The sequence below is a fragment of the Oncorhynchus nerka genome, linkage group LG17 (genome assembly GCF_034236695.1).
Source record: "Oncorhynchus nerka isolate Pitt River linkage group LG17, Oner_Uvic_2.0, whole genome shotgun sequence".
NCBI classification, from domain to species: domain Eukaryota; kingdom Metazoa; phylum Chordata; class Actinopteri; order Salmoniformes; family Salmonidae; genus Oncorhynchus; species Oncorhynchus nerka.
In genome coordinates this window covers 17,270,178-17,294,551 of record NC_088412.1, presented here as the reverse complement: position 1 = coordinate 17,294,551, position 24,374 = coordinate 17,270,178, and the positions used below count along the sequence as shown (strand labels likewise).

Sequence of the window (24,374 nt, the reverse complement as noted above, 5' to 3'; positions counted from 1 at the left end):
TGACTATGTATTTGTTCATTCATCACACAGTATCAACATAGCCTCTTTTCACCTTTCTGTACATGTTTATTATTATTCGCATATATAAAAAAATATATATTTGTGTTTGAGGCAAGTATCAGACAACAGCATTTGACAACATTGACAACAGGAGATCCTGAATGATGTCGGAACTGTGGGGGACAAATCCTAAAAGGCAGACTTGACCTTGCAGGTCTATAGCTAAGCAACTATGAAAAAATAAACTCACAAGTGGAATTGCAGCCTTTTTTCTTTTATCCTAACAATATCATCAGCTTAGACATTTTACAACTATTTTCATCTCATTCACGAAAGGCATCATTACTCAAAAACAGGGTCCTCATCTGCAGTAAGTCAAAACTAAAATGTTACTCGTTACTCTTCAAATCCAATAATTGTTATGACAGTTGGAATAATTGCGAGATTAATGGAGAATGGTAATAACAGAAAATGGAGGAGGAAAAAAACCACAATAATGATATTTTGCCTACTCCTTACATAATTAGAATTTTATTTTTCAATGTAATTGCCCTTGAGCTGCCTGTCTTTCTGCTCTAGGTGAGGCTTACATAAACAATGTAAAACAACACTTCAGATGTAGCCAACTCTCACTTGGCAATGAAACAAAGGCTCAGAGCTAAGAGTGGATAAGGGAGAAGAGAGAAAGTATGAGAGAGAGAGAGAGTGGGAGAGAGACAGTTTGATAGTACACACAAGGGCAAACACCTAGATGCCACACGGACTTTATACTCATGGAATTAAAATAAGTATTACACATGGTGGAAGCAGGTCAATAGTACTGAGCGATTAACAAAACATGTCAGTTACATTTTTTGAATTCCATTTTGTTCGTTTTTTCCTATGAGCTCAATGAGCAGTTTCTCTAGAGAGAAATCAGATCAAACCCAAACTGTGCAATGTAATAGGGAGTTGTAATTTCCAACAGGCCAGAATTATACATAATTTAGCGCAGAAAACGTGTTAATTAACTAGTGACCATAATCCATTGTGCGCCTATTTGTCCGGTCTGTGTGGGTCGACACGGAGAGAAAAGACAGAAGACACACGATCGAGAGGGATAGTGAGCAGTTGCTTCACAAGGTATCTCTACCTGAAAATACATGATCTACGTGATTGATAGTTGGTATTCAGCAGTCAGAAAAGTATGCCTTATTAACTTTTAAGAACTAATAAAATTGTGATTTTGTAATGCAGCATAAACAGCAGCTCTATAGAGATGAGACGATGACTAGACAAATAAAGTCATCAAATAAAATAAATGTAATATACCCAACAACTTCAATATTTTATTAAAGTAAAGTCACTAAATTATGGTCAATAGTAATGGGCAGTCACTACCATCATGGGACTTTCATTAATTATTTTATTCTGTGTTGTATCAGCATTCAACCCAAATAATGCATAGTGCATTTAATGTTTAAAAAATAATTGAAATGTAAATCCATTATAAAAAAATGTATAATTGAACCGGAATGACCTCAAAAAGCACTAATTGCTCAGCACTACAGGGCAAATAATTAGAACTAAACGAGACAAATGTTATCAGAGTAACCATTGCATGTTTACGAGTGGCCAGGTTTGTTGGAAAAAATGGAAAACTACAAACCTTTGTTCCCTGATCAGTGAGCAAAGAAATCCAAATGGAGGACAGCCTGGTGAGACAGGTGCCTCAAACCGTACTAATACTCTCCTGTCTGTGTGATACTGCTTCTCACATTACAGGAGGTGACAGGTAGAGTCTTTAGCTGACAGATGACAGCCCCGCGCCAGCCCCCTGACTTTACCTGTTACGTGTTTCGACATCCGTTACTATTGTTTTATCTGCTTTTCATTTCTCACCGTTACCTCAGTGATGTTAATTATTGTGAAGCCCACGCAAGGGCGGGAGCTCTAAGCACAGTTAATAACTTCTCCTAACGAGTCTGGTTTTGCACCGCTGGTGTTAATTAGGACTCTTAGTGGCATGAACATGCTACGATAAATACGGGATGTGTTTTGAAGACAGCTCAGGACGTGGAGGTGCCGTAGGCCATGCTTTAAATAGGGACAGGGACAAAATGGAGTGTCAGGTGACAATAGAACTAGAGGGAACTCTACAGAGAAATATGCCACTCACAGTTACTGAACTGGAAGTTGTTGAACTGTGCTCATGAATCAGTGATGCGTTGTAGGCTACACTTTAAATCACTTTTGGGAGGTTAAGCATAGGGTCATAGGTAGAAGAAGGGGGACACAGGGAGAACTGAGAACTCACGGTCACAACGCAGGAAGTTGTTAAGCAGCTGGAATAAGGGAAAGCTGTCCCATGAGTCAACGGGCTGGACTTGTAGAGCACCATCCATGTCGACGGTGTAGAGAGACAGGAAGGTCTCTGCGTGCTCCGCCATCATCTCCGGCCACCACGAGAATGCCTAGAAAAGAGCGGGAAGGAGAGAGAGCAGAGGGAAGGAGATAGCGAGAAAGAGAACAAAAAAGAAACAAAAGGGGGAGAAGGAAAAATAAATAAAATAATACATGAAAAAAGGCCAAGTCATCACAAACCACTATCTCTAGTTTACTCTGGTGAAGAATAGTTGGACATACAATGTAAAATGACAATCAGAGCAAGATGGAAAGAAGTGACAGATGGATAGAGAAAAGACTGCACTGAAAAATAAGATTAAAAAAAAAATCAAAACAATCTAATGAATGAAACCAAGAGAGAAACAGCCAAATGGGTGATGGGTAGCATAAAGAAGGGACCTTGAGCGCACAATGGACTCCAACACTAAAAAAGATGAATCACATATTGGTTATTACATTATGCTTCCAATGTGGCGCTTCAATCTCCAAGGTGAGGCTATAAAAAGTTATTAAAAAGGCACAGACAGATATGTGTTTTTAACCTGCAATGTTCAAAGCGGAATAAATACAAAGCTCATCTGAGAACAGCAATAACTTATTATTTAGAGGTCATACTATCAGAAACAGTATCTATAAAAGCCCCCCAAAAAGTAAGTGTGTGTGACTATATGGCCAGTTTATTAGGTACACCCATCTAGTACCCGGTCGGACACCCCTTTGCCTCCAGCACAGACTGAATTCCTCGGGGCATGGAAACATTGCTCAATTGGTATCAAGGGACCTAATGCGTGCCATTGAACATTCCCACACCATAATATCACCAGCCTGTACGGTTGACACCAGGCAGGGTGGGGCCATGGACTCATGCTGCTTAAGCCAAATCATGGATTCTTCAGACCAGGCAATGTTTTTCCACTCCTCAATTGTCCAGTGTTGGTGATCGCGTGTCCACTGGAGCGGCTTCCTCTTGTTTTTACCTGATAGGAGTGAAACTCGGTGTGGTCGTCTGCTGCAAAAGCCCATCTATGACAAGGACCAATGAGTTGTGCGTTCTGAGATGCCGTTCTGCACACCACTGTTGTATTGCGCCGTTATTTGACAGTTTGTGGCCCGCCTGTTAGCTTACACAATTCTTGCCATTCTCCTTCGACCATGCTCCTTGCCATTCTCCTTCGACCATGCTCCTTGCCATTCTCCTTCGACCATGCTCCTTGCCATTCTCCTTCGACCATGCTCCTTGCCATTCTCCTTCGACCATGCTCCTTGCCATTCTCCTTCGACCATGCTCCTTGCCATTCTCCTTCGACCATGCTCCTTGCCATTCACCTTCGACCATGCTCCTTGCCATTCTCCTTCGACCATGCTTCTTGCCATTCACCTTCGACCATGCTCCTTGCATGGATGACCATGCTCCTCGCCATTCTCCTTCGACCATGCTCCTTGCCATTTTTGCTTCTTGCCATTCATTGCTTCTTGCCATTCACCTTCAATTCACCTTCGACCTCTCATCAAGCTGTTTTACAACTGCCCCAGAAGGCCTTGCCTTTCTGAGATACTGGAACAGGCACACCTGACACCGACAACGCCACGCTCAAAGTCTCTTAGGTCACTTGTTTTGCCCATCCCAACGTTCAAGCGAATAGTAAATGAATGCCTCGATGCCAGTCTGCCTGTTTTATATAGCAAGCCACAGCCATGTGTCTCACTGTAGGAACAAATATTTTTCATGAACCGGGATGGTGTACCTAATAAACTATAGTACAGTATGTCTGCATATGTTGGTGAGTTATCAAGAATGGAGGTCAATTCCAATTAGACATGGAATTTCTCCAAAGCAATGTGATTAAATTCCTGAATGACTGGAATTGAACCCAATACTGGAATTGTTGGATGGTCTCTAATGCCAGTTAGCTGCCTGTCCATTCAGCTGTCCATTCCCTTCAAATAATAAAATATACTTTTCCTGCATAGGACACACATGTCATTTGCACTAGAGGTTTGATCTACACTGAACAAAAATAAACGCAACATGCAACAATTTCCAAGACTTTACTGAGTTACAGTTCATAAGGAAATCCGCCAATTGAAATATACTGAACAAAAATATAAACGCAACATGTAAAGTGTTGGTCCCATGTTTCATCAGCTGGAATAAAATATCCCCAAAATGTTCCATAAGCACAACAAGTTTATTTCTCTCAAATGTTGTGCACAAATTTGTTTACATCCCTGTTAGTGAGCATTTCTCCTTTTCCCAGATAATTAATCCATCTGACAGGTGTGGCATATATCAAGAAGCTGATTAAACAGCATGATCATTACACAGGTGCACCTTGTGCGGGGGACAATAAAATGCCACTAAAATGTGCAGTTTTGTCACAATGCCACAGATGTCTCATGTTTTGAGGGAGCGTGCAATTGGCATGCTGGATGCAGGAATGTCCACCAGAACTGTCAGATAATTGAATGCCCATTTCTCTACCATAAGCCACCTCCAACATCGTTTTAGAGAATTAGGCCGTACGTCCAACCAAGCCTCACAACAGCAAACCATGTGTGACTACGCCAACCCATGGCCTCCACATCTGGCTTCTTTACCTGCAGGAACGTCTGGGTCCAGCTGTTGAAACTGTAGTATTTATGTCTGTAATAAGGCCCTTTGGTGGGGAAAAACTCATTCTGATTTGCATCATGCAGTGTGACATCTCCTTCACAGAGTTGATCAAGCTGTTGATTGTGATCTGTAGAATGTTGTCCCACTCCACTTCAATGGCTGTGCGAAGTTGCTGGATATTTCCAGGAACTGGGACACGCTGTCGCACACGTCAATCCAGAGCATTCCAAACATGCTCAATTGTGACATGTCTGGTAAGTATGCAGGCCATGGAAGAACTGGGACATTTTCAGATTCCAGGAAATGTGTACAGATCCTTGCGGCATGGTGGGATATCTCTGTGCCTTCAAATTGTCATCTATAAAACGCAATTGTGTTAGTTGTCCCTAGATTACGCCTGCCCAATACGTTAACCCCACCCCCACGGAGCAGGCACTCTGTTCACAACGCCGACATCAGCAATCCGCTCGCCCACACAACGCCATACATGCTGTCTGCCATCTGCCCGGTACAGTTGGAACTGGGATTCATCCATGAAGAGCACACTTCTCCAGCATGCCAGTGGCCATCAAAGGTGAGCATTTTCCCACTGAAGTCGGTTACGACACCAAACTGACCCTGGTGAGGACGACAACCACGCAGATGAGCTTCCCTGAGACGGTATCTGACAGTTTGTGCAGAAATTCTTTGGTTGTGCAAACCCACAGTTTCATCAGCTTGTCCGGGTGGCTGTTCTCGGATGATCCCGCAGGTGAAGAAGCCAGATGTGGAGGACCTGGTCTGGCTTGGTTATACCTGGTCTGGGGTTGTGAGGTCGGTTGGACGTACTGTCAAATTCTCTATAACGACATTGGAGGCAGCTTAACTTCAATTCTAGCTTCAATTCTCTGGCAACAGCTCTAGTGGACATTCCTGCAGTCAGCATGCCAATTACACACTCCCTCAAAACTTGAGACATCTGTGGCATTGTGTTGTCTGACAAAACAGCACATTTTAGAGTGTTCTTTCTTGTCCCTGTACAAGTTGAACCTGTGTAAGGATCATGCTGTTTAATCAGCTTCTTCATATGCCACACCTGCCAGGTGAATGGATTATCTTGGCAAAAAAATAAATGCTCACTAACAGGGATGTAAACACATTTCTGCACAACATTTTTGAGAAATAAGCTTTTTGTTTGTATGGGAAACTTTTGGATTGTTTCATTTCAGCTCATGAAACAGGGACCAACACTTTACATGTTGCTTTTATATATATTTGTTCAGTGTATATCACACAAAAGAAGAAAAGGTTGAACAGATGGATGTGCACTCAAACTCTTTTCATGTCTTGGGACTAGCCATTATAAATGTGCTGTAGTTACAAACCCAATAATTTACAGTGATTATTGAGTAAAATCTTTGCTTAAAGTTCTGACTGGTCCTTGACTATGCGTCAATGTGTGTGTCAATGTGACTACAATGTGACTACATACCGGTATGTTTGTTTGTGTCAATATTGTGTACGACACCATCTATAAAGGAAGTTAGTATAGGAGATTTTAGGTCATATCTACGAAGTTCGTATAGGAGATTTGAGGTCATATCAAGGAGGTTAGTATAGGAGATTTTAGGTCATATCTACGAAGTTAGTATAGGAGATTTGAGGTCGTATCCAGGAGGTTAGTATAAGAGATTTTAGGTCATATCTACGAAGTTCGTATAGGAGATTTTAGGTCATATCTACGAAGTTAGTATAGGAGATTTGAGGTCATATCCAGGAGGTTAGTATAAGAGATTTTAGGTCATAATGGAGCTTGACAAAGTCATGTTCTTGGTTCTAAGTCAATCGGACATTTAGCAGGACAGCAGTTGCTTTTCATGACTCCATTGTCTACGTGCCCACCCAAAAGAGATGCTACCTACCCTACTCAGTGGTCGCCATGTGAGGAGAGAGAAACGTGCAAAGAGCCCAATGAAGCATGGGGGGGGGGTGACAGATTGATTGAAGGTCGTTGTTCCTGTGTGCGTGTCCGTGTGAGTCCATCTGTCTGTGTGTGTGTGTCCGTCTGTATGTGTCCATCTGTGTGTGTTAGTGGGCGCTTGCGGCAGATAAAACACTAGGCTGGCGGTCAGAGAAGGTGTATGTCCCATCGCTATACCTGGCCTTGAGGGCCGTTGTCATCATCCTTTTCAGATATGCCTTTTCAGCTCTCTGTGCAAATCGACACAATTAAAAATAGTGCCTTTGCGCCACACGATTCGTTACCTATCGCCAACCCCCTCAATTCACACCAACAGGCATCCTCACATAACTTCAGGAATGAACTCATAAAATGCTGTCTCTAAGTGAGATTCAGAGAAAGATGGAGGAATACAAATGTAAGGTATATGACTTTGCAAGGGCAAATGATACAAATGCATGTCAAGAAACACTGAATTGTAGCAACATCTGGGTACAATAATCCCCCTAAAACCTGAATCCTTAGATACCCAAAGGGCATAATTTGGTATCATGGGAAACAAATATTCAGCAGTCCACCAGGACCACAACCTGTCCTGGATCCACCACATTGCACCTTAATGACTGTTGATGACTCAGTATTAACCATCTCCTCAATGAAAACCATGAACAGAGCTTGACAGGGTATGAGTGAAGAGTGGTATACTGTATGACTGACAGATGTTGACAGGCTTTGGGACGTAACACAATTTGATGGACATGACAGACACACAGCTAGAGAAACACTTACCTCTCTTCCCTTTCCAATTCATATCAGAAGAAGAGGGAAAGTGAAAGACAGAAAATAGAGAAAGTGAGGGTCTCTTAACATTTTTCACTTGGTATAAAATACTAAAAAGGGTCATTTGATTTCCACACATGCAGAAAACACGGAAACATTATACATTTGACAGCATGTTGGATGCGCTAACGTGACCGTCCTCCCGCTAAAACTCCAGCGCCAGCCTCCAACTACAAAAGGACCATGTCTCATTTGTGGTGATGACAGCCACAGATTTGCAGCCACTTATAAATAGCGCTGTAAATTAGAAACAAATGTCTGAAGCCACACTGCCACTTATTAGACAAGTACAGTGCATGCGGATAGTTTTCAGACCCCTTGACTTTAACCACATTTTGTTATGTTACAGCCTGATTCTCAAATTGATTAAAGTGTATTTCCCCCCCAAATCAATCTACACACAATCCCCATTACAAAATGGCAAAAACAGGCTTTTAGACATTTTTTAAAAATTTTACATAACTATTCAAACCCTTTACCTTCGTCAGCAATTACAGCATCAAGTCTTCTTGGGTATGACACCACAAGCTGGACACACCTGTATTTGGGGAGTTTCTACAATTCTTCTCTGCAGATCCTCTCAAGCTCTGTCAGGTTAGATGGGGAGCGTCGCTGCACAGCTATTTTCAGGTCTCTCCAGATATGTTAGATTGGGTATAAGTCCGGGCTCTGGCTGGGCCACTCGAGGACATTGAGACATGTCCCGAAGCCACTCCTGCGTTGTCTTGGCTGTGTGCTTAGGGTCATTGTCCAGTTGGAAGTTGAACCTTCGCCCCAGTCTGAGGTCCAGAGTGCTCTGGATCACGTTTTCATCAAGAATCTCTCTGTACTTTGCTCCGTTCATCTTTCCCTCGATACTGAATAGTCTCCCAGGCCCTGCTGCTGAAAAACATCCCCACAGCATGATGCTGCCACCACCATGCTTCAATGTAGGGATGGTGCCAGGTTTCCTTCCAGGCATGACGCTTGGCATTCAAGGCAAAGAGTTTAATCTTGGTTTCATCAGACCAGAGAATCTTGTTTTTCATGGTCTGAGAGACTTTAGGTGCGTTTTGGCAAACTCCAAGCGGGCTGTCATGTGCCTTTTACTGAAGGGTGGCTTCCGTTTGGCCACTCTACCATAAATGCCTGATTGGTGAAGTGCTGTAGAGATGGTTGTCCTTCTGGAAGGTTCTCCCATCTCCACAGAGGTACTCTGGAACTCTGTCAGAGTGACCATGGGGTTCTTGGTCACCTCCCTGACCAAGGCCCTTCTCCTCTGATTGCTCAGTTTGGCCAGGCGGCCAGCTCTAGGAAGAGTCTTGGTGGTTCCAAACTTCTTCCATTTAAGACAGATGGAGGCCACTGTGTTCTTGGGGACCTTCAATGCTGCAGACATTTTTGGTACTCTTCCCCACATGTGTGCCTCGATACAATCCTGTCTGAGCTCTACGGACAATTCCTTCCACCTCATGGCTTGGTTTTTGCTCTGACATTGTTGTAACTTTAATGGGTTACAGAGTTAATGTTTAAGTTAATTCATTGAGCTGTATCTAAATATATTTTCTTTACAGTTATTTACATACGTAATTGTATTAGAATTTGTGTGTTGGAGATTGAGAGAACTACGTACATATTTTGTTGTATTGGTTAGTATTGAATTATGCTTTTGACTGCATGTTCCAGAATGCCTTGCGACAGGAGGTAGAAAGAGAACGCGCCAGTTATGTGCTAGTGACAAGTGATTATCCTGACTTTTCGCTGGCAACTTACTTTTATAGTTCGGTAGAATCTAAAGTTGTTAAATATAACGTGAAGTATTATTACTAAAATAATCTGTCATTTGAAACCCGACGTCCCGAGTATTTTGGTGCCAAAACCCGGGAAAAGTATGAGCTGCGACGAAGATTGTAGGGATGAAGCGGCTGAAATGGCTGAGGAGGAACGTCGGCATGAAGCAGAAAGAATGAGACGAAAGCGGGGTACCATTCGAGGTGCCACGACACAGATTTTTTTTTAAATCAGATTGATGTGGAAATAACCCAGTCAAATTCAGATACCGATCACTTGAGTACATTGTTGGAATTGCTGTCAGCTAAGGAGGACAGCTTGTTTGAACTTGATCGTGGAATTGAACAGTTAACGCCACTGGACAGATTGGAGGCAGAGATTGCATGCACGGAGGATTACAAAGAGCGCGTTATCATGCTGAAGAGCCGTGCACAACGAGTGATAAAGGAAAAACAGGACCTCAATCCTCTACCAGCCCGGGTGAGTGACGCTAACTCAAACAGATCACAGAGACAAACAGTAAGGCTACCAAAGTTGATTATTGAGACATTCTATGGAGATGTCAGTATGTGGCAGGAGTTTGAGCCAGTATGAGACCGCTATTCACAACAATGATTCACTGTGTAATAAAGAGAAGTTTACCTATCTGAAAACATCTCACTGGACCAGCTACAAAGTTAGTAGCAGGACTGATGTTAACAGACAGTAACTATGATGATGCAATCGCTCTGCTCAAGAGCAGATTTGGAAGGAAAGATCTTGTGATTAGTGCTCATATGTCAAAGCTGCCGAATCTCACACCTGTGAAGAAATCCTCTGATCTAAATGCATTGAGGCAGCTATATGAGGAATGTGAAATTCAGATTAGGAGCTTGGAGTCACTGGGTGTAGTGTCAGAAACCTATGGAAGCCTACTATGTCCAATCTTACTGCAGATGATTCCAGAGGACATAGCTCTTGACTACAGTCGTCAGAGGGGAGTAGATGATGAATGGAAAGTAGCTGAGATCATCAGTTTCCTACAGGAGGAGGTTCAGAGCAGGGAGAGAGCAGTACAAATGACAAGATCATGCAACCAACAGAAAGAGATCAAACCATGGAACAAGTCATGCTCCTCCAATGAAATGAAAACAAAAAGACCCAACATGCCCTCTGCTGCAGCACTGCATACAGCCAGCCAGAAGGAACAAAAAGGTCTATTTTGGGACAGTGCAGACCACAAATCAGAAAACTGCCCTGACAACAATATTTCTACATGCAAAGAGAAACTAAAGAAAATGGGAAGATGCTTTGTATGTTTAGGACAGAGACACATAGCAAAATTCTGTAAAGTCAAAGATGTGTCATGTGCAACATGTGGAAGCAGACATCACATTGCTGTGTGTACCGGTAAGAGGAGTGAGGTGCAACCCCCTACTGTTTCTGCGGATGCTGTTGTTTCCTCAGTTATTCCCCATTCAGTGAAGATGAAACCAGATGGACAGAACACTGTTGCTACAAAAGGCAAAGGCATGGCTAGAAGGCCCATCGGGCAGAAAGATAGGTTGTTGCTTACTAGATGGAGGCAGTCAGAGAAGCTTCATACATGAAAACCTTGTGAAGGGCTTGAAGCTACCAGTAATCACACAAGAGGCACTCACTCTTCACACGTTTGGCTCCTCTGCTCCAGCAACGTCCCAACGCAACACAGTGAAAGTCATCTTGGAGAATGTCTGGGACAAACAGCAGAGAATAGAGATAGAGGCAATTGAAAACCCACAAGTGTGCACAGCTGTGATGAATCTGTTCACCAGGAACCATCAACATAAGCTCAATAGAAGGGGACTGCAGCTCGCAGACATTCGAGGAGATGAAAATGATCCTGAACTCTCTGTCCTGATAGGAGCAGACTACTACTGGCAGATAGTATCAGGCAGAGTGGCGCGACTGACGGAGACGCTGGTTGCTTTAGAGAGCACCTTTGGATGGTCGGTGCAGGGACCCGTGTCCATGTCAAGTGTCGCCGAAGCAACCTGCATGTTCATCCCACTTGATGAAGACACACTAGTCTCCAAACAACTGTATGCATTCTGGGAGCTTGAGTCTCTGGGTATTATCAGCAAGAAAACACAGAACCCAGAGGAAAACGAGGCTCTACAGAGGTTCGAGGAAACAACCACCTTCAAAGATGGGCGATACATGGAGTTGCCATGGAAACGAGAAATGCCAGAACTCCAAGACCACTATAGAATCGCCAAGAAACGGTTTGAAGGTCTGAAGAAAAGACTGAAGAAGGATGTGACATTGTACAGCGGATACAATGAAGTAGTAGAGGACTACTTACTACAGGATATGGCAGAGGACCTGCCCAAGGACAACGCATCAAGTACAGACAACGTAAAATACTACTTACCTCACCATGCAGTACTCCGAGAAGCTATGGTGACGACAAAACAGAGTGATGTTTGATGCCTCGTGCCATGGAGATGGCTGTCCATCCCTCAATGACTGTCTACTCACAGGACCGAACCTGAATCCGGATCTGCTCAGCGTTCTGATAAAGTTCAGACTACATGAGATCCCATGAAGATGGCTGTCCATCCCTCAATGACTGTCTACTCACAGGACCGAACCTGAATCTGGATCTGCTCAGCGTTCTGATAAAGTTCAGACTACATGAGATCGCATTCATGGCAGACATCAAGAAAGCTTTCCTGCAAATATCCCTAGCAGAGAGAGACAGATACGCCATGAGATTTCTATGGCTCACAGGCCCACCAAGGGGAGAAAATGAAGAGGAGCTGCGTGTGCTGAGGATGAAAAGAGTGGTATTTGGAGCTTCCCCAAGTCCATTCCTGCTGGCAGCTACAATCAGGAAGCACCTGAAACAATATGAAAACAGAACAACCAGAAGTTGTAGAGATACTGAGAGAGTCACTCTATGGAGATGACTTCATTGCAAGAGGCTTACCTTGTGACAACAACTGCAAAGTGAATGCTGTCAATTGCAGGCATGGACCTCTGCAAGTGGATGACCAATTCTCCTGAATTGAAAACAAAATGGGAGGAGAGTACGACAACTGACCACCCGTTGACGCTAGAAACACAAGGATTAGTACGGAAGGTTTTAGGTTTAGTATGGAGACCGGAAACAGATGACTTTGTGTTTGACCTCAGGCCGCTACTGAGCATTCTAAAGCAAAAGGAAAACACAAAGAGAAGTGTTCTGCAGTCGTCTGCACATATCTTCGACCCTCTTGGTTTCCTGACCCCCTTCACCATCAGGATCAAGTGCATGTTCCAGGAAATGTGGGAGAGGGGACTCAGCTGGGACGAAGAATTACCACCTGATCTGACACGAGAATGGCAACAGTGGTTTTTAGAACTACCCCAGTTACACCAGCTCACCATACCAAGGTGGTACAGAACAAACATGCGGACACAGAATAGCCACACCCTGAAACTACACGTGTTCTGTGATGCAAGTGAAAGTAGCTTACTTGCAAGGTGAGTCACAAGACAGGGAAACAACAAGTCTAGTCGCATCCAAGTCCAGGGTAGCCCCACTCAAGAAAATGACGCTGCCACGCCTGGAGCTCATGGGAGCTGTGATTGGAGCGAGACTAGCAAACAACCTGATGACCACACTGAAAATGGAAGAAAAACAGATCAAAATGTGGACAGACTCGATGATCGTGCTGCATTGGATTTGCAGCTCAACTCAGAAATGGAAACAGTTTGTTGCGAACAGAGTGACGGAGATCCAGTCCTTGACCAATCCAGAGTCATGGTCACATATTGAAGGGAAAACTAATCCAGCTGACCTCCCTACAAGAGGACAAACTGTTCGAAACTTGACACAGAGCGAGCTATGGTGGAAGGGACCCAGAATTCTGACATCACCCAATCAGTCCGAGGAGACTGATGATAACAAGGTAAATACAGAACTCAAGTCCAGTTGCCAGGTTACTGTACAACTCGCAGCAAACAGCACAGACATCACTGAACCTGTGTTGGAGCTTGAAAGGTAGAGCAAATTGAAAAGTGTTCAGAGTCACCGTCTGGATAAAGAGATTCAAAGCCAATGCTCGTACAAACATAAAGATGCAAGGTGAACTGACTGCTGACGAACTGCTCGATGCAGAAAAGTACTGGATTAAGGTAACACAACAACAGAGTTTCAGACAGGAGATCAAACTACTGAAGGCAGGAAAAAGCCTAAACAATGACTGTAAAATCAGAGAACTGAAACCGTTCCTGGACGAACACGAACTACTCAGTGTAGGAGGAAGACTGCAACAGTCCAACTTCACATTCAGAGAGCAGCACCCATGGGTTCTGCCCAACAAAAACAGATACTCAGAAATGCTGATACAGTACCACCATGAGAAGGTGATGCATTCTGGAGCAAGAGACACTCTAGTACAAATCAGAGAGCGATACTGGATCTTGCGTGCTAGGCAGCTAGTCAAGAGCACAGTGGCAAGATGTATAGGGTGCAAGAAATTCAAGGCAAGGGCCGGACAGCAGGTCACTGTGCCTTTACCAAAAGACAGAATAACTGAATCGCCACCATTCGAAGTCACAGGTGTGGATTTTGCAGGACCGCTCTATGTGAAAGAAAATGGTTCATACATACAGTCATACATTGCACTGTTCACTTGTGCTGTAACCAGAGCAGTGCATTTGGAACTGGTCTCAGATCAGTCAACAGAGACATTCCTGTTAGCTATAAAAAATATTCATCTCAAGGAGAGGATTATGCAAGGTAATCTACTTAGACAAGCAAAAACATTCACGAGAGCTGATCAGGACTTGAAAGAGCTGTGGAAGGCAATCGAAGAGCCCCAAATCTTGGCATTCTTCTCAGAAAGTGGCATCACTTGGAGGTTCATCACCGAGCGAGCAGCCTGGTGAGGCGGATTCTGGGAAAGACTAGTCAGGTCAGTGAAAACATGCCTGCGAAAGGTTCTTGGGAGAGCTTCACTCAACTTTGAAGAGATGTGCACAGTCCTGACAGAGGTTGAAGCTATCCTAAATTCTAGGCCTCTGACCTTCGTGCACAATGAAGTGGATGAACCACAACCCCTGACCCAGCACACTTCCTGGTGGGTAAATTACTAACTTCTTTGCCTCCAAAGCCATTTCCAGCTGACACTCAGCACCCAACGCTAAACAAGGAGGAAATGACACGCAGATGGAAGTACAGGCAGAGACTTGTGACCAGCTTCTGGAACAGTTGGCGAAGAGACTACTTGCTGGATCTAAAGTCAGCACACCGCTGTGACACACCACAGCCCACCCAACTAAAAGCGAGTGACGTTGTACTCATTGGAGAAGATAACACACCCAGACAAACCTGGAAACTAGGAAAGACTGAGGAACTGTTTCCAGGCCGAGATGGCCTAGTTAGGTCATGTTCAGTTGGTACTGCTTCAGGGACATTTTTGAGGAGACCTATTCAGTTGATATACTGCCTAGAGATTTAGATGAACACAGTTGTTCATCGAGGGGGGGATGTTGTAACTTTAATGGTTTACAGAGTTGATGTTTAAGTTAATTCATTGAGCTGTATCTAAAGATATTTTCTTTACCGTTATTTACATATGTAATTGTATTAGAATTTGTGTGTTGGAGATTGAGAGAACTACATACATATTTTGTTGTATTGGTTAGTATTGAATTACGCTTTTGACTGCAAGTTCCAGAATGCCTTGCGACAGGAAGTAGAGAGAGGACTTTTCGCTAGCAACTTACTTTTATTGTTCTGTAGAATCTAAAGTTGTTAAATGTAACGTGAACAAGTATTATTACTAAAAGAATCTGTCATTTCAAACCCGACGTCCCAAGTCATTACTTTGAAGATAGTTATTCTATAGACATGCACTGTCAACTGTGGGACCTTATATAGACAGGTGTGTGCCTTTCCAAGTCATGTCAGATTGATTAGAGTGCACCCGTGGTAAATTCAAGTTTTATAAACATCTCAAGGATGATCAATGGAAACAGGATGCAAATGAGCTCATTTTTGCTTTGTCATTTTGGGGGTATTGTGTGTAGATTGATGAGGGAAACAATTAATTTAATCAATTTTAGAATAAGTCTGTAACGTAAAACAAATGGTGGAAAAAGTCAAGGGGTCTGAATACTTCCTGAATGCACTGTATATGTGTTGTTTGTGGACGTCTCAACACCTACCATTGAGCAGTTTTACACTGTACCATAAGAGCGACCTCTGCGTATGGGCTGTGGGCGTTGTTTTCATCTCTGCCCGCCAAGACTTTACTACAGTGTTGGCACTTGATGTGTCCTCTTCCACAGCTGCCAACACAGACCCAGGATAGAAACAAACAGCTCTACCCTCTCAAAGAGTGCAGTGTATTAACTCAGAACATCTGCTGTTTCAGCCACTGCCTATCACAAAGGGAGTACCCCAAGGCTTGATCCTAGGCCCCGCGCGCTTCTCAAATTACATCAACAACATATCTCAGGCAGTAGGAAGCTCTCTCATCCATTTATATGCAGATGATAAAATCTCATACTCAGCTGAGCCCACCCTGGATTTTGTGTTAAAAGCTCTCAGCAAAACTTTATTAGAGTCCAACAAGCTTTCTCTGCCCTTAACATTGTTCTGAACACCTCCAAAACAAAGTTAATGTGGTTTAGTAAGAAGAATGACCCTCTCCCCACCGGTGTGATTACTACTTCTGAGGGTTTAGAGCTTGAGGTAGTCACCTGATACAGGTACGGCAAGACGGTAACATCCTTCTCTCAGCACGTATCAAAGTTAGATCTAGACTTGGTTTCCTCTATTGTAATCGTTCCTCTTTCACCCCAGCTGTCAAAGTAACCCTGATTCAGATGACCATCCTACCCATACTAGATTATGGAGACGTAATTTATAGATCGCTCTCGAGCAGCTGGATGTTCTTCACCATTCGGCCATCAGATTTGCCACTAATGCTCCTTACAGGCCACATCACTGCACTCTAAACTCCTCTGTCAACTGGTCATCTCTGTATACCCAATTCAAGACCCACTGGTGGATGCTTATTTATAAAACCCTCTTAGGCCTCACTCCCCCATATCTGAGACTCCTACTGTAGCACTCATCCTCCACATACAACACCCGTTATGCCAGTCACATTCTGTTAAAGGTCCCCAAAGCACACACATCCCTAGGTCACTCCTCTTTTCAGTTCGCTGCAGCTAGCGACTGGAACGAGCTGCAACAAACACTCAAACTGGACAGTTTTATCGACATCTCTTCTTTCAAAGACTCAATCATGAACACTCTTACAGCCAGTTGTGGCTGCTTCGCGTATTGTTGTCTCTACCTTCTTGCCCTTTGTGCTGTTGTCTGTGCCTAATAATGTTTGAGCTATGTTTTGTGCTGCTAACATGTTGTACTGCTACCATATTGTTGTGATGTTGCATTGCTGCCATGCTGTTGTTGTTGTCTTAGGTCTCTTTTTATGTAGTGTTGTGGTGTCACATGTCGTGATGAGTGTTTTGTCCAATATTTTTAATCTCATCCCCCGTCCCCGCAGGTGGCCTTTTGCCTTTTGTCATCATTGTAAATAAGAATTTGTTCTGAACTGTCCTTGCCTAGTTAAATAAAGGTACAAAATAAATAAAGTGGTTTAAAGTTATTAGATCAACGCCTTCTTGTGTGGCACAGGCAGGAATCATCATTCCTACGTCTGGTAAGACGAGGGGCTGGGGTGTGTGTCTATTTGTCAATAACAGCGGGTATGCAATGTCTAATATTAAAGAAGTCTCGAGGTATTGCTCGCCTGAGGAAGAGTACCTCATGATAAACTGTAGATCTACCAAGAGAGTTCTCATCCACATTATTCGTAGCTGTCTAGTTACCACCACAAACCAATGCTGGCACTAAGACCGCACTCAACAAGCTGGATAAGGCCATAAGCAAACAAGAAAATTATCATCCAGATGCGGCACTCCTAGTGGCTGGGGACTTTAATGCAGGCAAACTTAAATCCGTTTTACCTCATTTCTATCAGCATGTCACATTACCAACCAGAGGAAAAAAAACTCTAGACCAGCTTAATATGGAGGTGGTGAGATGACGTGGATACTACGCTATAGGACTGTTTTGCTAGCACAGACTGGAATATGTTCAGGAATTCATCCAATGGCGTTGAGGAGTATACCACCTCAGTCACTGGCTTCAAAGATAAGTACATCGATGACATCGTTCCCTCAGTGACCATACGTACATATCCCAACCAGAAGCCATGGATTACAGGCAACAGCCGCATCTAGCTAAAGGCTTGTGCTGCAGCTTCCAAGGAGCTGGACACTATTCCGGACGCTTATAAGAAATCCCGCTATGCCATCAGAGGAACCATCAAACAGGCAAGGTGTCAATATAGGATAAAGATTGAATCCTACTACACCGGCTCTGGCGCTCGTCGGATGTGGCAGTGTTTGAAAACGATTACGGACTACAAAGGGAAACCCAGCCGCAAGCTGCCCAGTGACACGAGTCTACCAGACCAGCTAAATGCTTTTTTTGCTCGCTTCGATGCAAGCAACACTGAAGCATGCATGAGAGCACCAGCTGTTCCCCGACAACTGTGTGATCACACTCTCTGTAGTCGATGGGGACCATAGTCCCTGTGCCAAAGGAAGCGAAGGTAACCTGCCAAAATGGTTACCGCGCCATAGCACTCACATCGGTAGCCATGAAGTGCTTTGAAAGGCTGGTCATGGCTCACAACACCATCATCCCGGAAAGCCTAAATCCACACCAATTCGCATACCACCCCAACAGATCCACAAACGATGCAATCTCAATCCACACTGCCCTTTCCCAACTGGACAAAAGGAACACCTATGTGAGAATGCTGTGCCCACAAAGCTCATCACTAAGCTAAGGACCCTGGGACTAAACACATCCCTCTGCAACAACACATCTGCCACGATGATCCTCAACACTGGGGTGAGTGCTTAGTCCCTTCCTGTACTCCCTGTTAACCCACGACTGCGTGGTCAAACGCGACTCCAACAACATCATTAAGTTTGCTGACAATACAACAGTATAGGCCTATAGGCTGTCTCACCGACAACGATGAGACAGCCTATAGGGAGGTGGTCAGAGACCTGGCAGTATGGTGCCAGGACAACAACCTCTCCCTCAATGTGAGCAAGACAAAAGAGCTGATGGACTACAGGAGAAGGTGGGCTAAACAGGCCCCCATTAACATCAATGGGGCTGTAGTGAAGCGTGTCGAGAGTTAAGTTCCTTGGTGTCCTCATCACCAATGAACTATCATGGTCCAAACACACCAAGACAGTTGTGAAGAGGGCACGACAACACATTTTTCCCCTCAGGAAAAATATTTGGCATGGGTCCCCAGATCCTCAAAAATGTCTACAGCTGCACCATTGAGAGCATCCTGACCGGTTGCATCACCGCCTGGTATTGTAACTGCTCGGCATCTGACCGTAAGGCACTACAGAGGGTAGTGCGTACAGCCCAGTACATCACTGGGGCCAGCTTCCTGCCATCCAGGACCTATATAATAGGTGGTGTCAGAGAAAGGCCCAAAGAATTGTCAGAGACTCCAGTCACCCAAGTCATAGACTGTTCTCTCTGCTACCACACGACAAGCAGTACCGGAGCGCTAAGTCCAGGACCAAAAGGCTCCTTAACAGCTTCTACCCCCAATCCATAAGACAGCTGAACAATTAATCAAATGGCCACCCGGACTACTTACAATGACCCCCACCCCCCCAATTAGTTTCTTCACTGCTGCCACGCGCTGTCTATTATCTACGCAGTCACTTTACCCATACCTACAAATGACCTCGACTAACCTATAACCCCGCACATTGTACCGGCACCCCCTGTATATAGCCTCGCTATTGTTATTTTATTGTGTTACTTTTTATTATTATTTTTTACTTTAGTTTATTTTGAAAATATTTTCTTAACTCTTTCTTGAACTGCATTGTTGGTTAAGGGCTTGTAAGTAAGTATTTCACAGTAAGGTCTACACTAATTGTATTCAGCGCATGTGACATTTTTTATTTGATTTAAAAAAAAAAGAAAAAACCTTTCAAGTGAAATATTTATCTATGACAAGAGTTAAGTTGTGGTTTTGAGGAGGAATATACTGACAGCAATAAAGGTATTCTGACATCTTGAAAGGTACGCTTTGCTAAGATTAGTGACAGTTTTCATTAAGGAAATACTGCAACTATTCTTAAAATACTTTATTTCTGATCTGTATATGTTTTGTGACATAGAACACTGTACTCAATCACAGTATTCTAAGTGTTGTGATGTAACAGCTCTGTGCACATCAGGGTTGGGGTCAATTTGGAATTTCTGAATTTAACATTTTAATTGACCACATCTCATAGGAAGCAGAATTGGAATTGAAGTAGGATTTTACTCAAAGCTTTTCAACTGAGTCTCATTCATTTGACAAACATTTTATCAAAAGGATATGTCACATCATTAATACAAAGAATACACATACCATTTCAAATATTAGTTTGATTATAACTCAAAGATGTCACAGTATTTATACTTCATCATGAGATGTTCAATTGTTCCCTTCCATACTGCAGTGTTTGATCTAATGCATTCTAGGAAAAAATAAATACATCTGATTTAAAAACATACCTAAATGTAATGCAAACTCTAGAATTATTTAGTATTTTTAAAATGTAACTATTATTTAACTAGGTAAGTCAATTAAGAACAAATTCCTATTTACAATGACGGCCTACCTCGGCCAAACCCGGAGAAAGCTGGGCCAATTGTGCGCTGCCCTATGAGGCTCCCACTCACGGCCGGATGTGATACAGCCTGGAATTGAACCAGGGACTATAGTGATGTCTCTTGCACTGAGATACAGTGCCTTAGACCGCTGTGTCACTCAGGATGCCCTTCTAGTCAATCAGAAACATGTATTTAACAATGCTGTGGTATATTAACTATTAATGACAACCCACAACATGATCTTAGAATATTTCCAGAATCATGAAGAGAATGAGTGTTTCATGAAAATGAAATGTTTCAACCTTATGCTACATATGGTGGTGGTAAACATACACAATGTCAAAAACATTACTATGCTGATAGAGTAAATATGCCATTAGAATTGAATTAAATAAGATTCTACCTCCTTTAATTCAAAGTATGCTTCCTATGAGATGTGGCCAATTAATTTCAAATTCAAAACCTGAATTAGAATACTGAAAAATTCGCAACTCAATTCAGAATCGATCCCAACCCTGGTACACATTGAGTTTATAACGGTGATAGTGTGTGTGTGTGGTAGGGGTGACACCATTTGTATGGCAGAATGGTCCTACCTCGGAATGATGCTCATCATTCTGCTGCAGGACCTCAATACAAAGTTCTCCCAGTCGCATCATGTCCTCCAATCTCTTCTCCGGGGCAGCCTGAGCATCTGCTGTAATATTAGCACACACAAACATGCCAGCACTGTGACACCAGCACGCAGATACACTAAAACACTACCGCCACCCAGTATATTCTATTAAGAACACTGACAAACCAACATCATGTGCAAATACTTGAACAAAGCCCAGACACAGAGACATGACAGTGAAATACGACACAGTAATATCACCACGTGTGAGCCAGGCTTGCACACACCCTCGATCTGAGCGTATTGGGTCAGCTGGGAGTAGTTGATAAGGGCAGCTTTCTCCAGACATTTTTTGACCATCTTCTTCATCTCCTCAGGAGGAATCGGAGTGGTAATGTCCTTCATCAACACCTAGAATCCAGAAAACAGACTTCTTGTTCCTTATAAGAGTGACCCAAAACCTGATTTTAGTGGAAGACCACAAGGATAACCCAACACATTATTGTCTGCAGTATGAATAACGGAATGCAGAGACTTGTAGACTCAAAGAATAACAATAGCCCAACTTTTTCAGCAAAACATACCCTTTCTAGCAGGGAGAGTGTGGCTTTGAGTGCGCCATCTGGTCGGCCAAAGGGGAAACAGTACCTGTGGACACAAGTGTGATCGGACAGTGCATCTACACCATCATTTTTTAATAACAAGGATGATTCTGTGGGAATGCTTAACTGTGTTGTGCATCATATGATGCATCATCCGGGGATGATTTCTGTATTTTGAAAGTTACATATTTTGAAAACTTGATTGCTGACAAGCAAAATATGTTGGGGCTATGTCAACAATGAACTAATGAAACAAATAGCAAAATATAGTTTTTGGGTGGATTTGTCCTTAAATGTATGAAAGGAAGCCATTGCACTACATAATGCAGGACAGCCATCTATTGACTACAGATAAAACACTGATCGGCACAAATATGTAGGTTAAACTGTGGGTGATGAGGCCTCAACAAAGTAGAGGTCAGAAGTGGGAGGCAAATAGGATAAAAGAAGATAGTGCTTTATTAACCCCGAGAGGGAAATTACATTTGATTGCACCAGCCAATACATACATTACCAATAAATACCCCATGCCCATGACCACACATTCTCTGGGGACTCTGGTCCTCTTGACTGGTAACAAGCTGAACTACCGGACAACATCTCTCCTAAATGTGGATATGCTTCTACACCTGCATTGCTTGCTTTTTGGGGGTTTTAGGCTGGGTTTCTGTACAGCACATTTGAGATATCAGCTGATGTAAGAAGAGCTATATAAATAAATTAGATTTGAAATCATATTTTAAGTGGATTTGAGGTGTTCGCCGTCAAACATGTCCCTTAGTACACGGTGAGGAATTACCAAACGACTCATAGCCCTCATACAACTTCCCTGTGTTCCCCTTCCTAGTACACGGTGAGGAATTACCAAACGACTCTTATAGCCCTCATACAACTTCCCTGTGTTCCCCTTCCTAGTACACGGTGAGGAATTACCAAACGACTCTTATAGCCCTCATACAACTTCCCTGTGTTCCCCTTCCTAGTACACGGTGAGGACTCTTTACCAAACGACTCTTATAGCCCTCATACAACTTCCCTGTGTTCCCCTTCCTAGTACACGGTGAGGAATTACCAAACGACTCTTATAGCCCTCATACAACTTCCCTGTGTTCCCCTTCCTAGTACACGGTGAGGAATTACCAAACGACTCTTATAGCCCTCATACAACTTCGCTGTGGTCCCCTTTAATCCTGAACAAACTACACGCACCCTGCTCCTGTTTGCTGCTGATCAGCATAATCCCAAAATTGTCTTGGCTATTGTTTACTGCCATTAGCCTCTCGTTGAGGAGTGTTGTTAATGACTCCCGCTGCTTTCAACAGCCCTCTACAGACTCCGTGTCCCCATTCACCCTCTCTCCTCCTTGGGGCCAGATGGAGGGCCCTTCACAGGGATGAAGGGGTTTGAAATGCCAAAGTTCAGGGATATGAATGGGGCAAGTTCATTGAACAAACCATCCTTCAAGGTCTGGATCTGTGTCAATGGCCCTGACAATAAGGCCATACAAGGCAATAATGGTGAATAGCAGCTCACAGATGTAGGGAGAACCAAGAATCCAATATACACCATTTTGCACCTGTTTAACCCATAAGAGTCTAAGCAATGTCTAAGCCAGGGGAGGGGTTATTTGATGAAAAATTATTTTTGGCCTTACTGCTATTAGCCCATACAAACACATTGAATAATGATTCACTACATGGCAACAATAGGTAGCCCCCCCAAAACATCTAAAGTAAGTTTGTTCTGAAGTGTCTGTCCTATATCTTAGAGAAATAAGAAAGATGAGGAAACATTTGTTGTTGTTGTATTTTACCCCTTATTTTTGGCACTAAACAGTCTAAGCCCTGGAGGGGTTCTACCAAGCTAATTGGAAATGTTTTAAGGGTCATTTTGCAGTTTGATTTATAATTTTAAGACTCCATGAAGTACCCCAATAAAATATAGAACAAAATTATTAGATTGAAATGTTTATTTAGCCTTACTGCTATTAGCACTTACAAACACATTGAATAACAGATAGTCCCCATAAAAACATATTAAGGAAGTTTGTTCTGAAGTGTCTGTCCTACACATCCAGTCAAAGGTTTGGACACACCTACTCATTCAAGGGTTTTTCTTTATTTAAAAAAAAAAGTTCTACATTGTAGAATAATAGTGAAAGCATCAAAACTATGAAATAACACATTTGGAATCATGTAGTAATCAAAAAAGTGTTAAACAAATCAAAATATATTTTATATTTGAGATTCTTCAAAGTAGCCACCCTTTGCCTTGATAACAGCTTTGCACACGCTTGGCATTCTCTCAACCAGCTTCACCTGGAATGCTTTTCCAACTTGAAGGAGTTCCCACATATTCTGAGCACTTGTTGGCTGCTTTTCCTTCACTCTGCAATCCAACTCATCCCAAACCAACTCAATTGGGTTGAGGTCGGGAGATTGTGGAGTCAAATAGCCTTATACAGCCTGGAGGTGTGTTGGGTCATTGTCCTGTTGAAAAACAAAATGACGGGCCTCCCGGGTGGCGCAGTGGTTAAGGGCGCTGTACTGCAGCGCCAGCTGTGCCATCAGAGTCCCTGGGTTCGCGCCCAGGCTCTGTCGTAACCGGCCGCGACCGAGAGGTCCGTGGGGCGACGCACAATTGGCCTAGCGTCGCCCGGGTTAGGGAGGGCTTGGTCGGTAGGGGTGTCCTTGTCTCATCGCGCACCAGACTTCTGTGGCGGGCTGGGCGCAGTGTGCGCTAGCCAAGGTGGCCAAACAAAATGGCAGTGTTTCCTCCGGCACATTGGTGCGGCTGGCTTCCGGGTTGGATGCGCACTGTGTTAAGAAGCAGTGCGGCTTGGTTGGGTTGTGTATCGGAGGACGCATGAC

At 43.4% G+C, this 24,374-nt stretch overlaps 1 protein-coding gene across 7 annotated transcripts in view; it reads right to left on the bottom strand.

Moving 5' to 3' along the window:
- The window catches only part of cadps2 (Ca++-dependent secretion activator 2), a 270,218-nt gene that overhangs the window by 66,944 nt on the left and 178,900 nt on the right, over window positions 1–24,374 (bottom strand). For 6 of the 7 annotated variants that reach the window (XM_065003011.1, XM_065003005.1, XM_065003008.1 and 3 more), the window contains exons 15-18: window positions 21,487–21,550; window positions 21,190–21,313; window positions 20,883–20,983; window positions 2,297–2,453 (exon numbers count right to left, since the gene is read on the bottom strand). In XM_065003011.1, the coding sequence (XP_064859083.1) occupies window positions 2,297–2,453; window positions 20,883–20,983; window positions 21,190–21,313; window positions 21,487–21,550 (446 nt within the window). The remainder of the gene's footprint in view (window positions 1–2,296; window positions 2,454–20,882; window positions 20,984–21,189; window positions 21,314–21,486; window positions 21,551–24,374) is intronic. The other variant, XM_065003007.1, reaches the window with a different exon arrangement.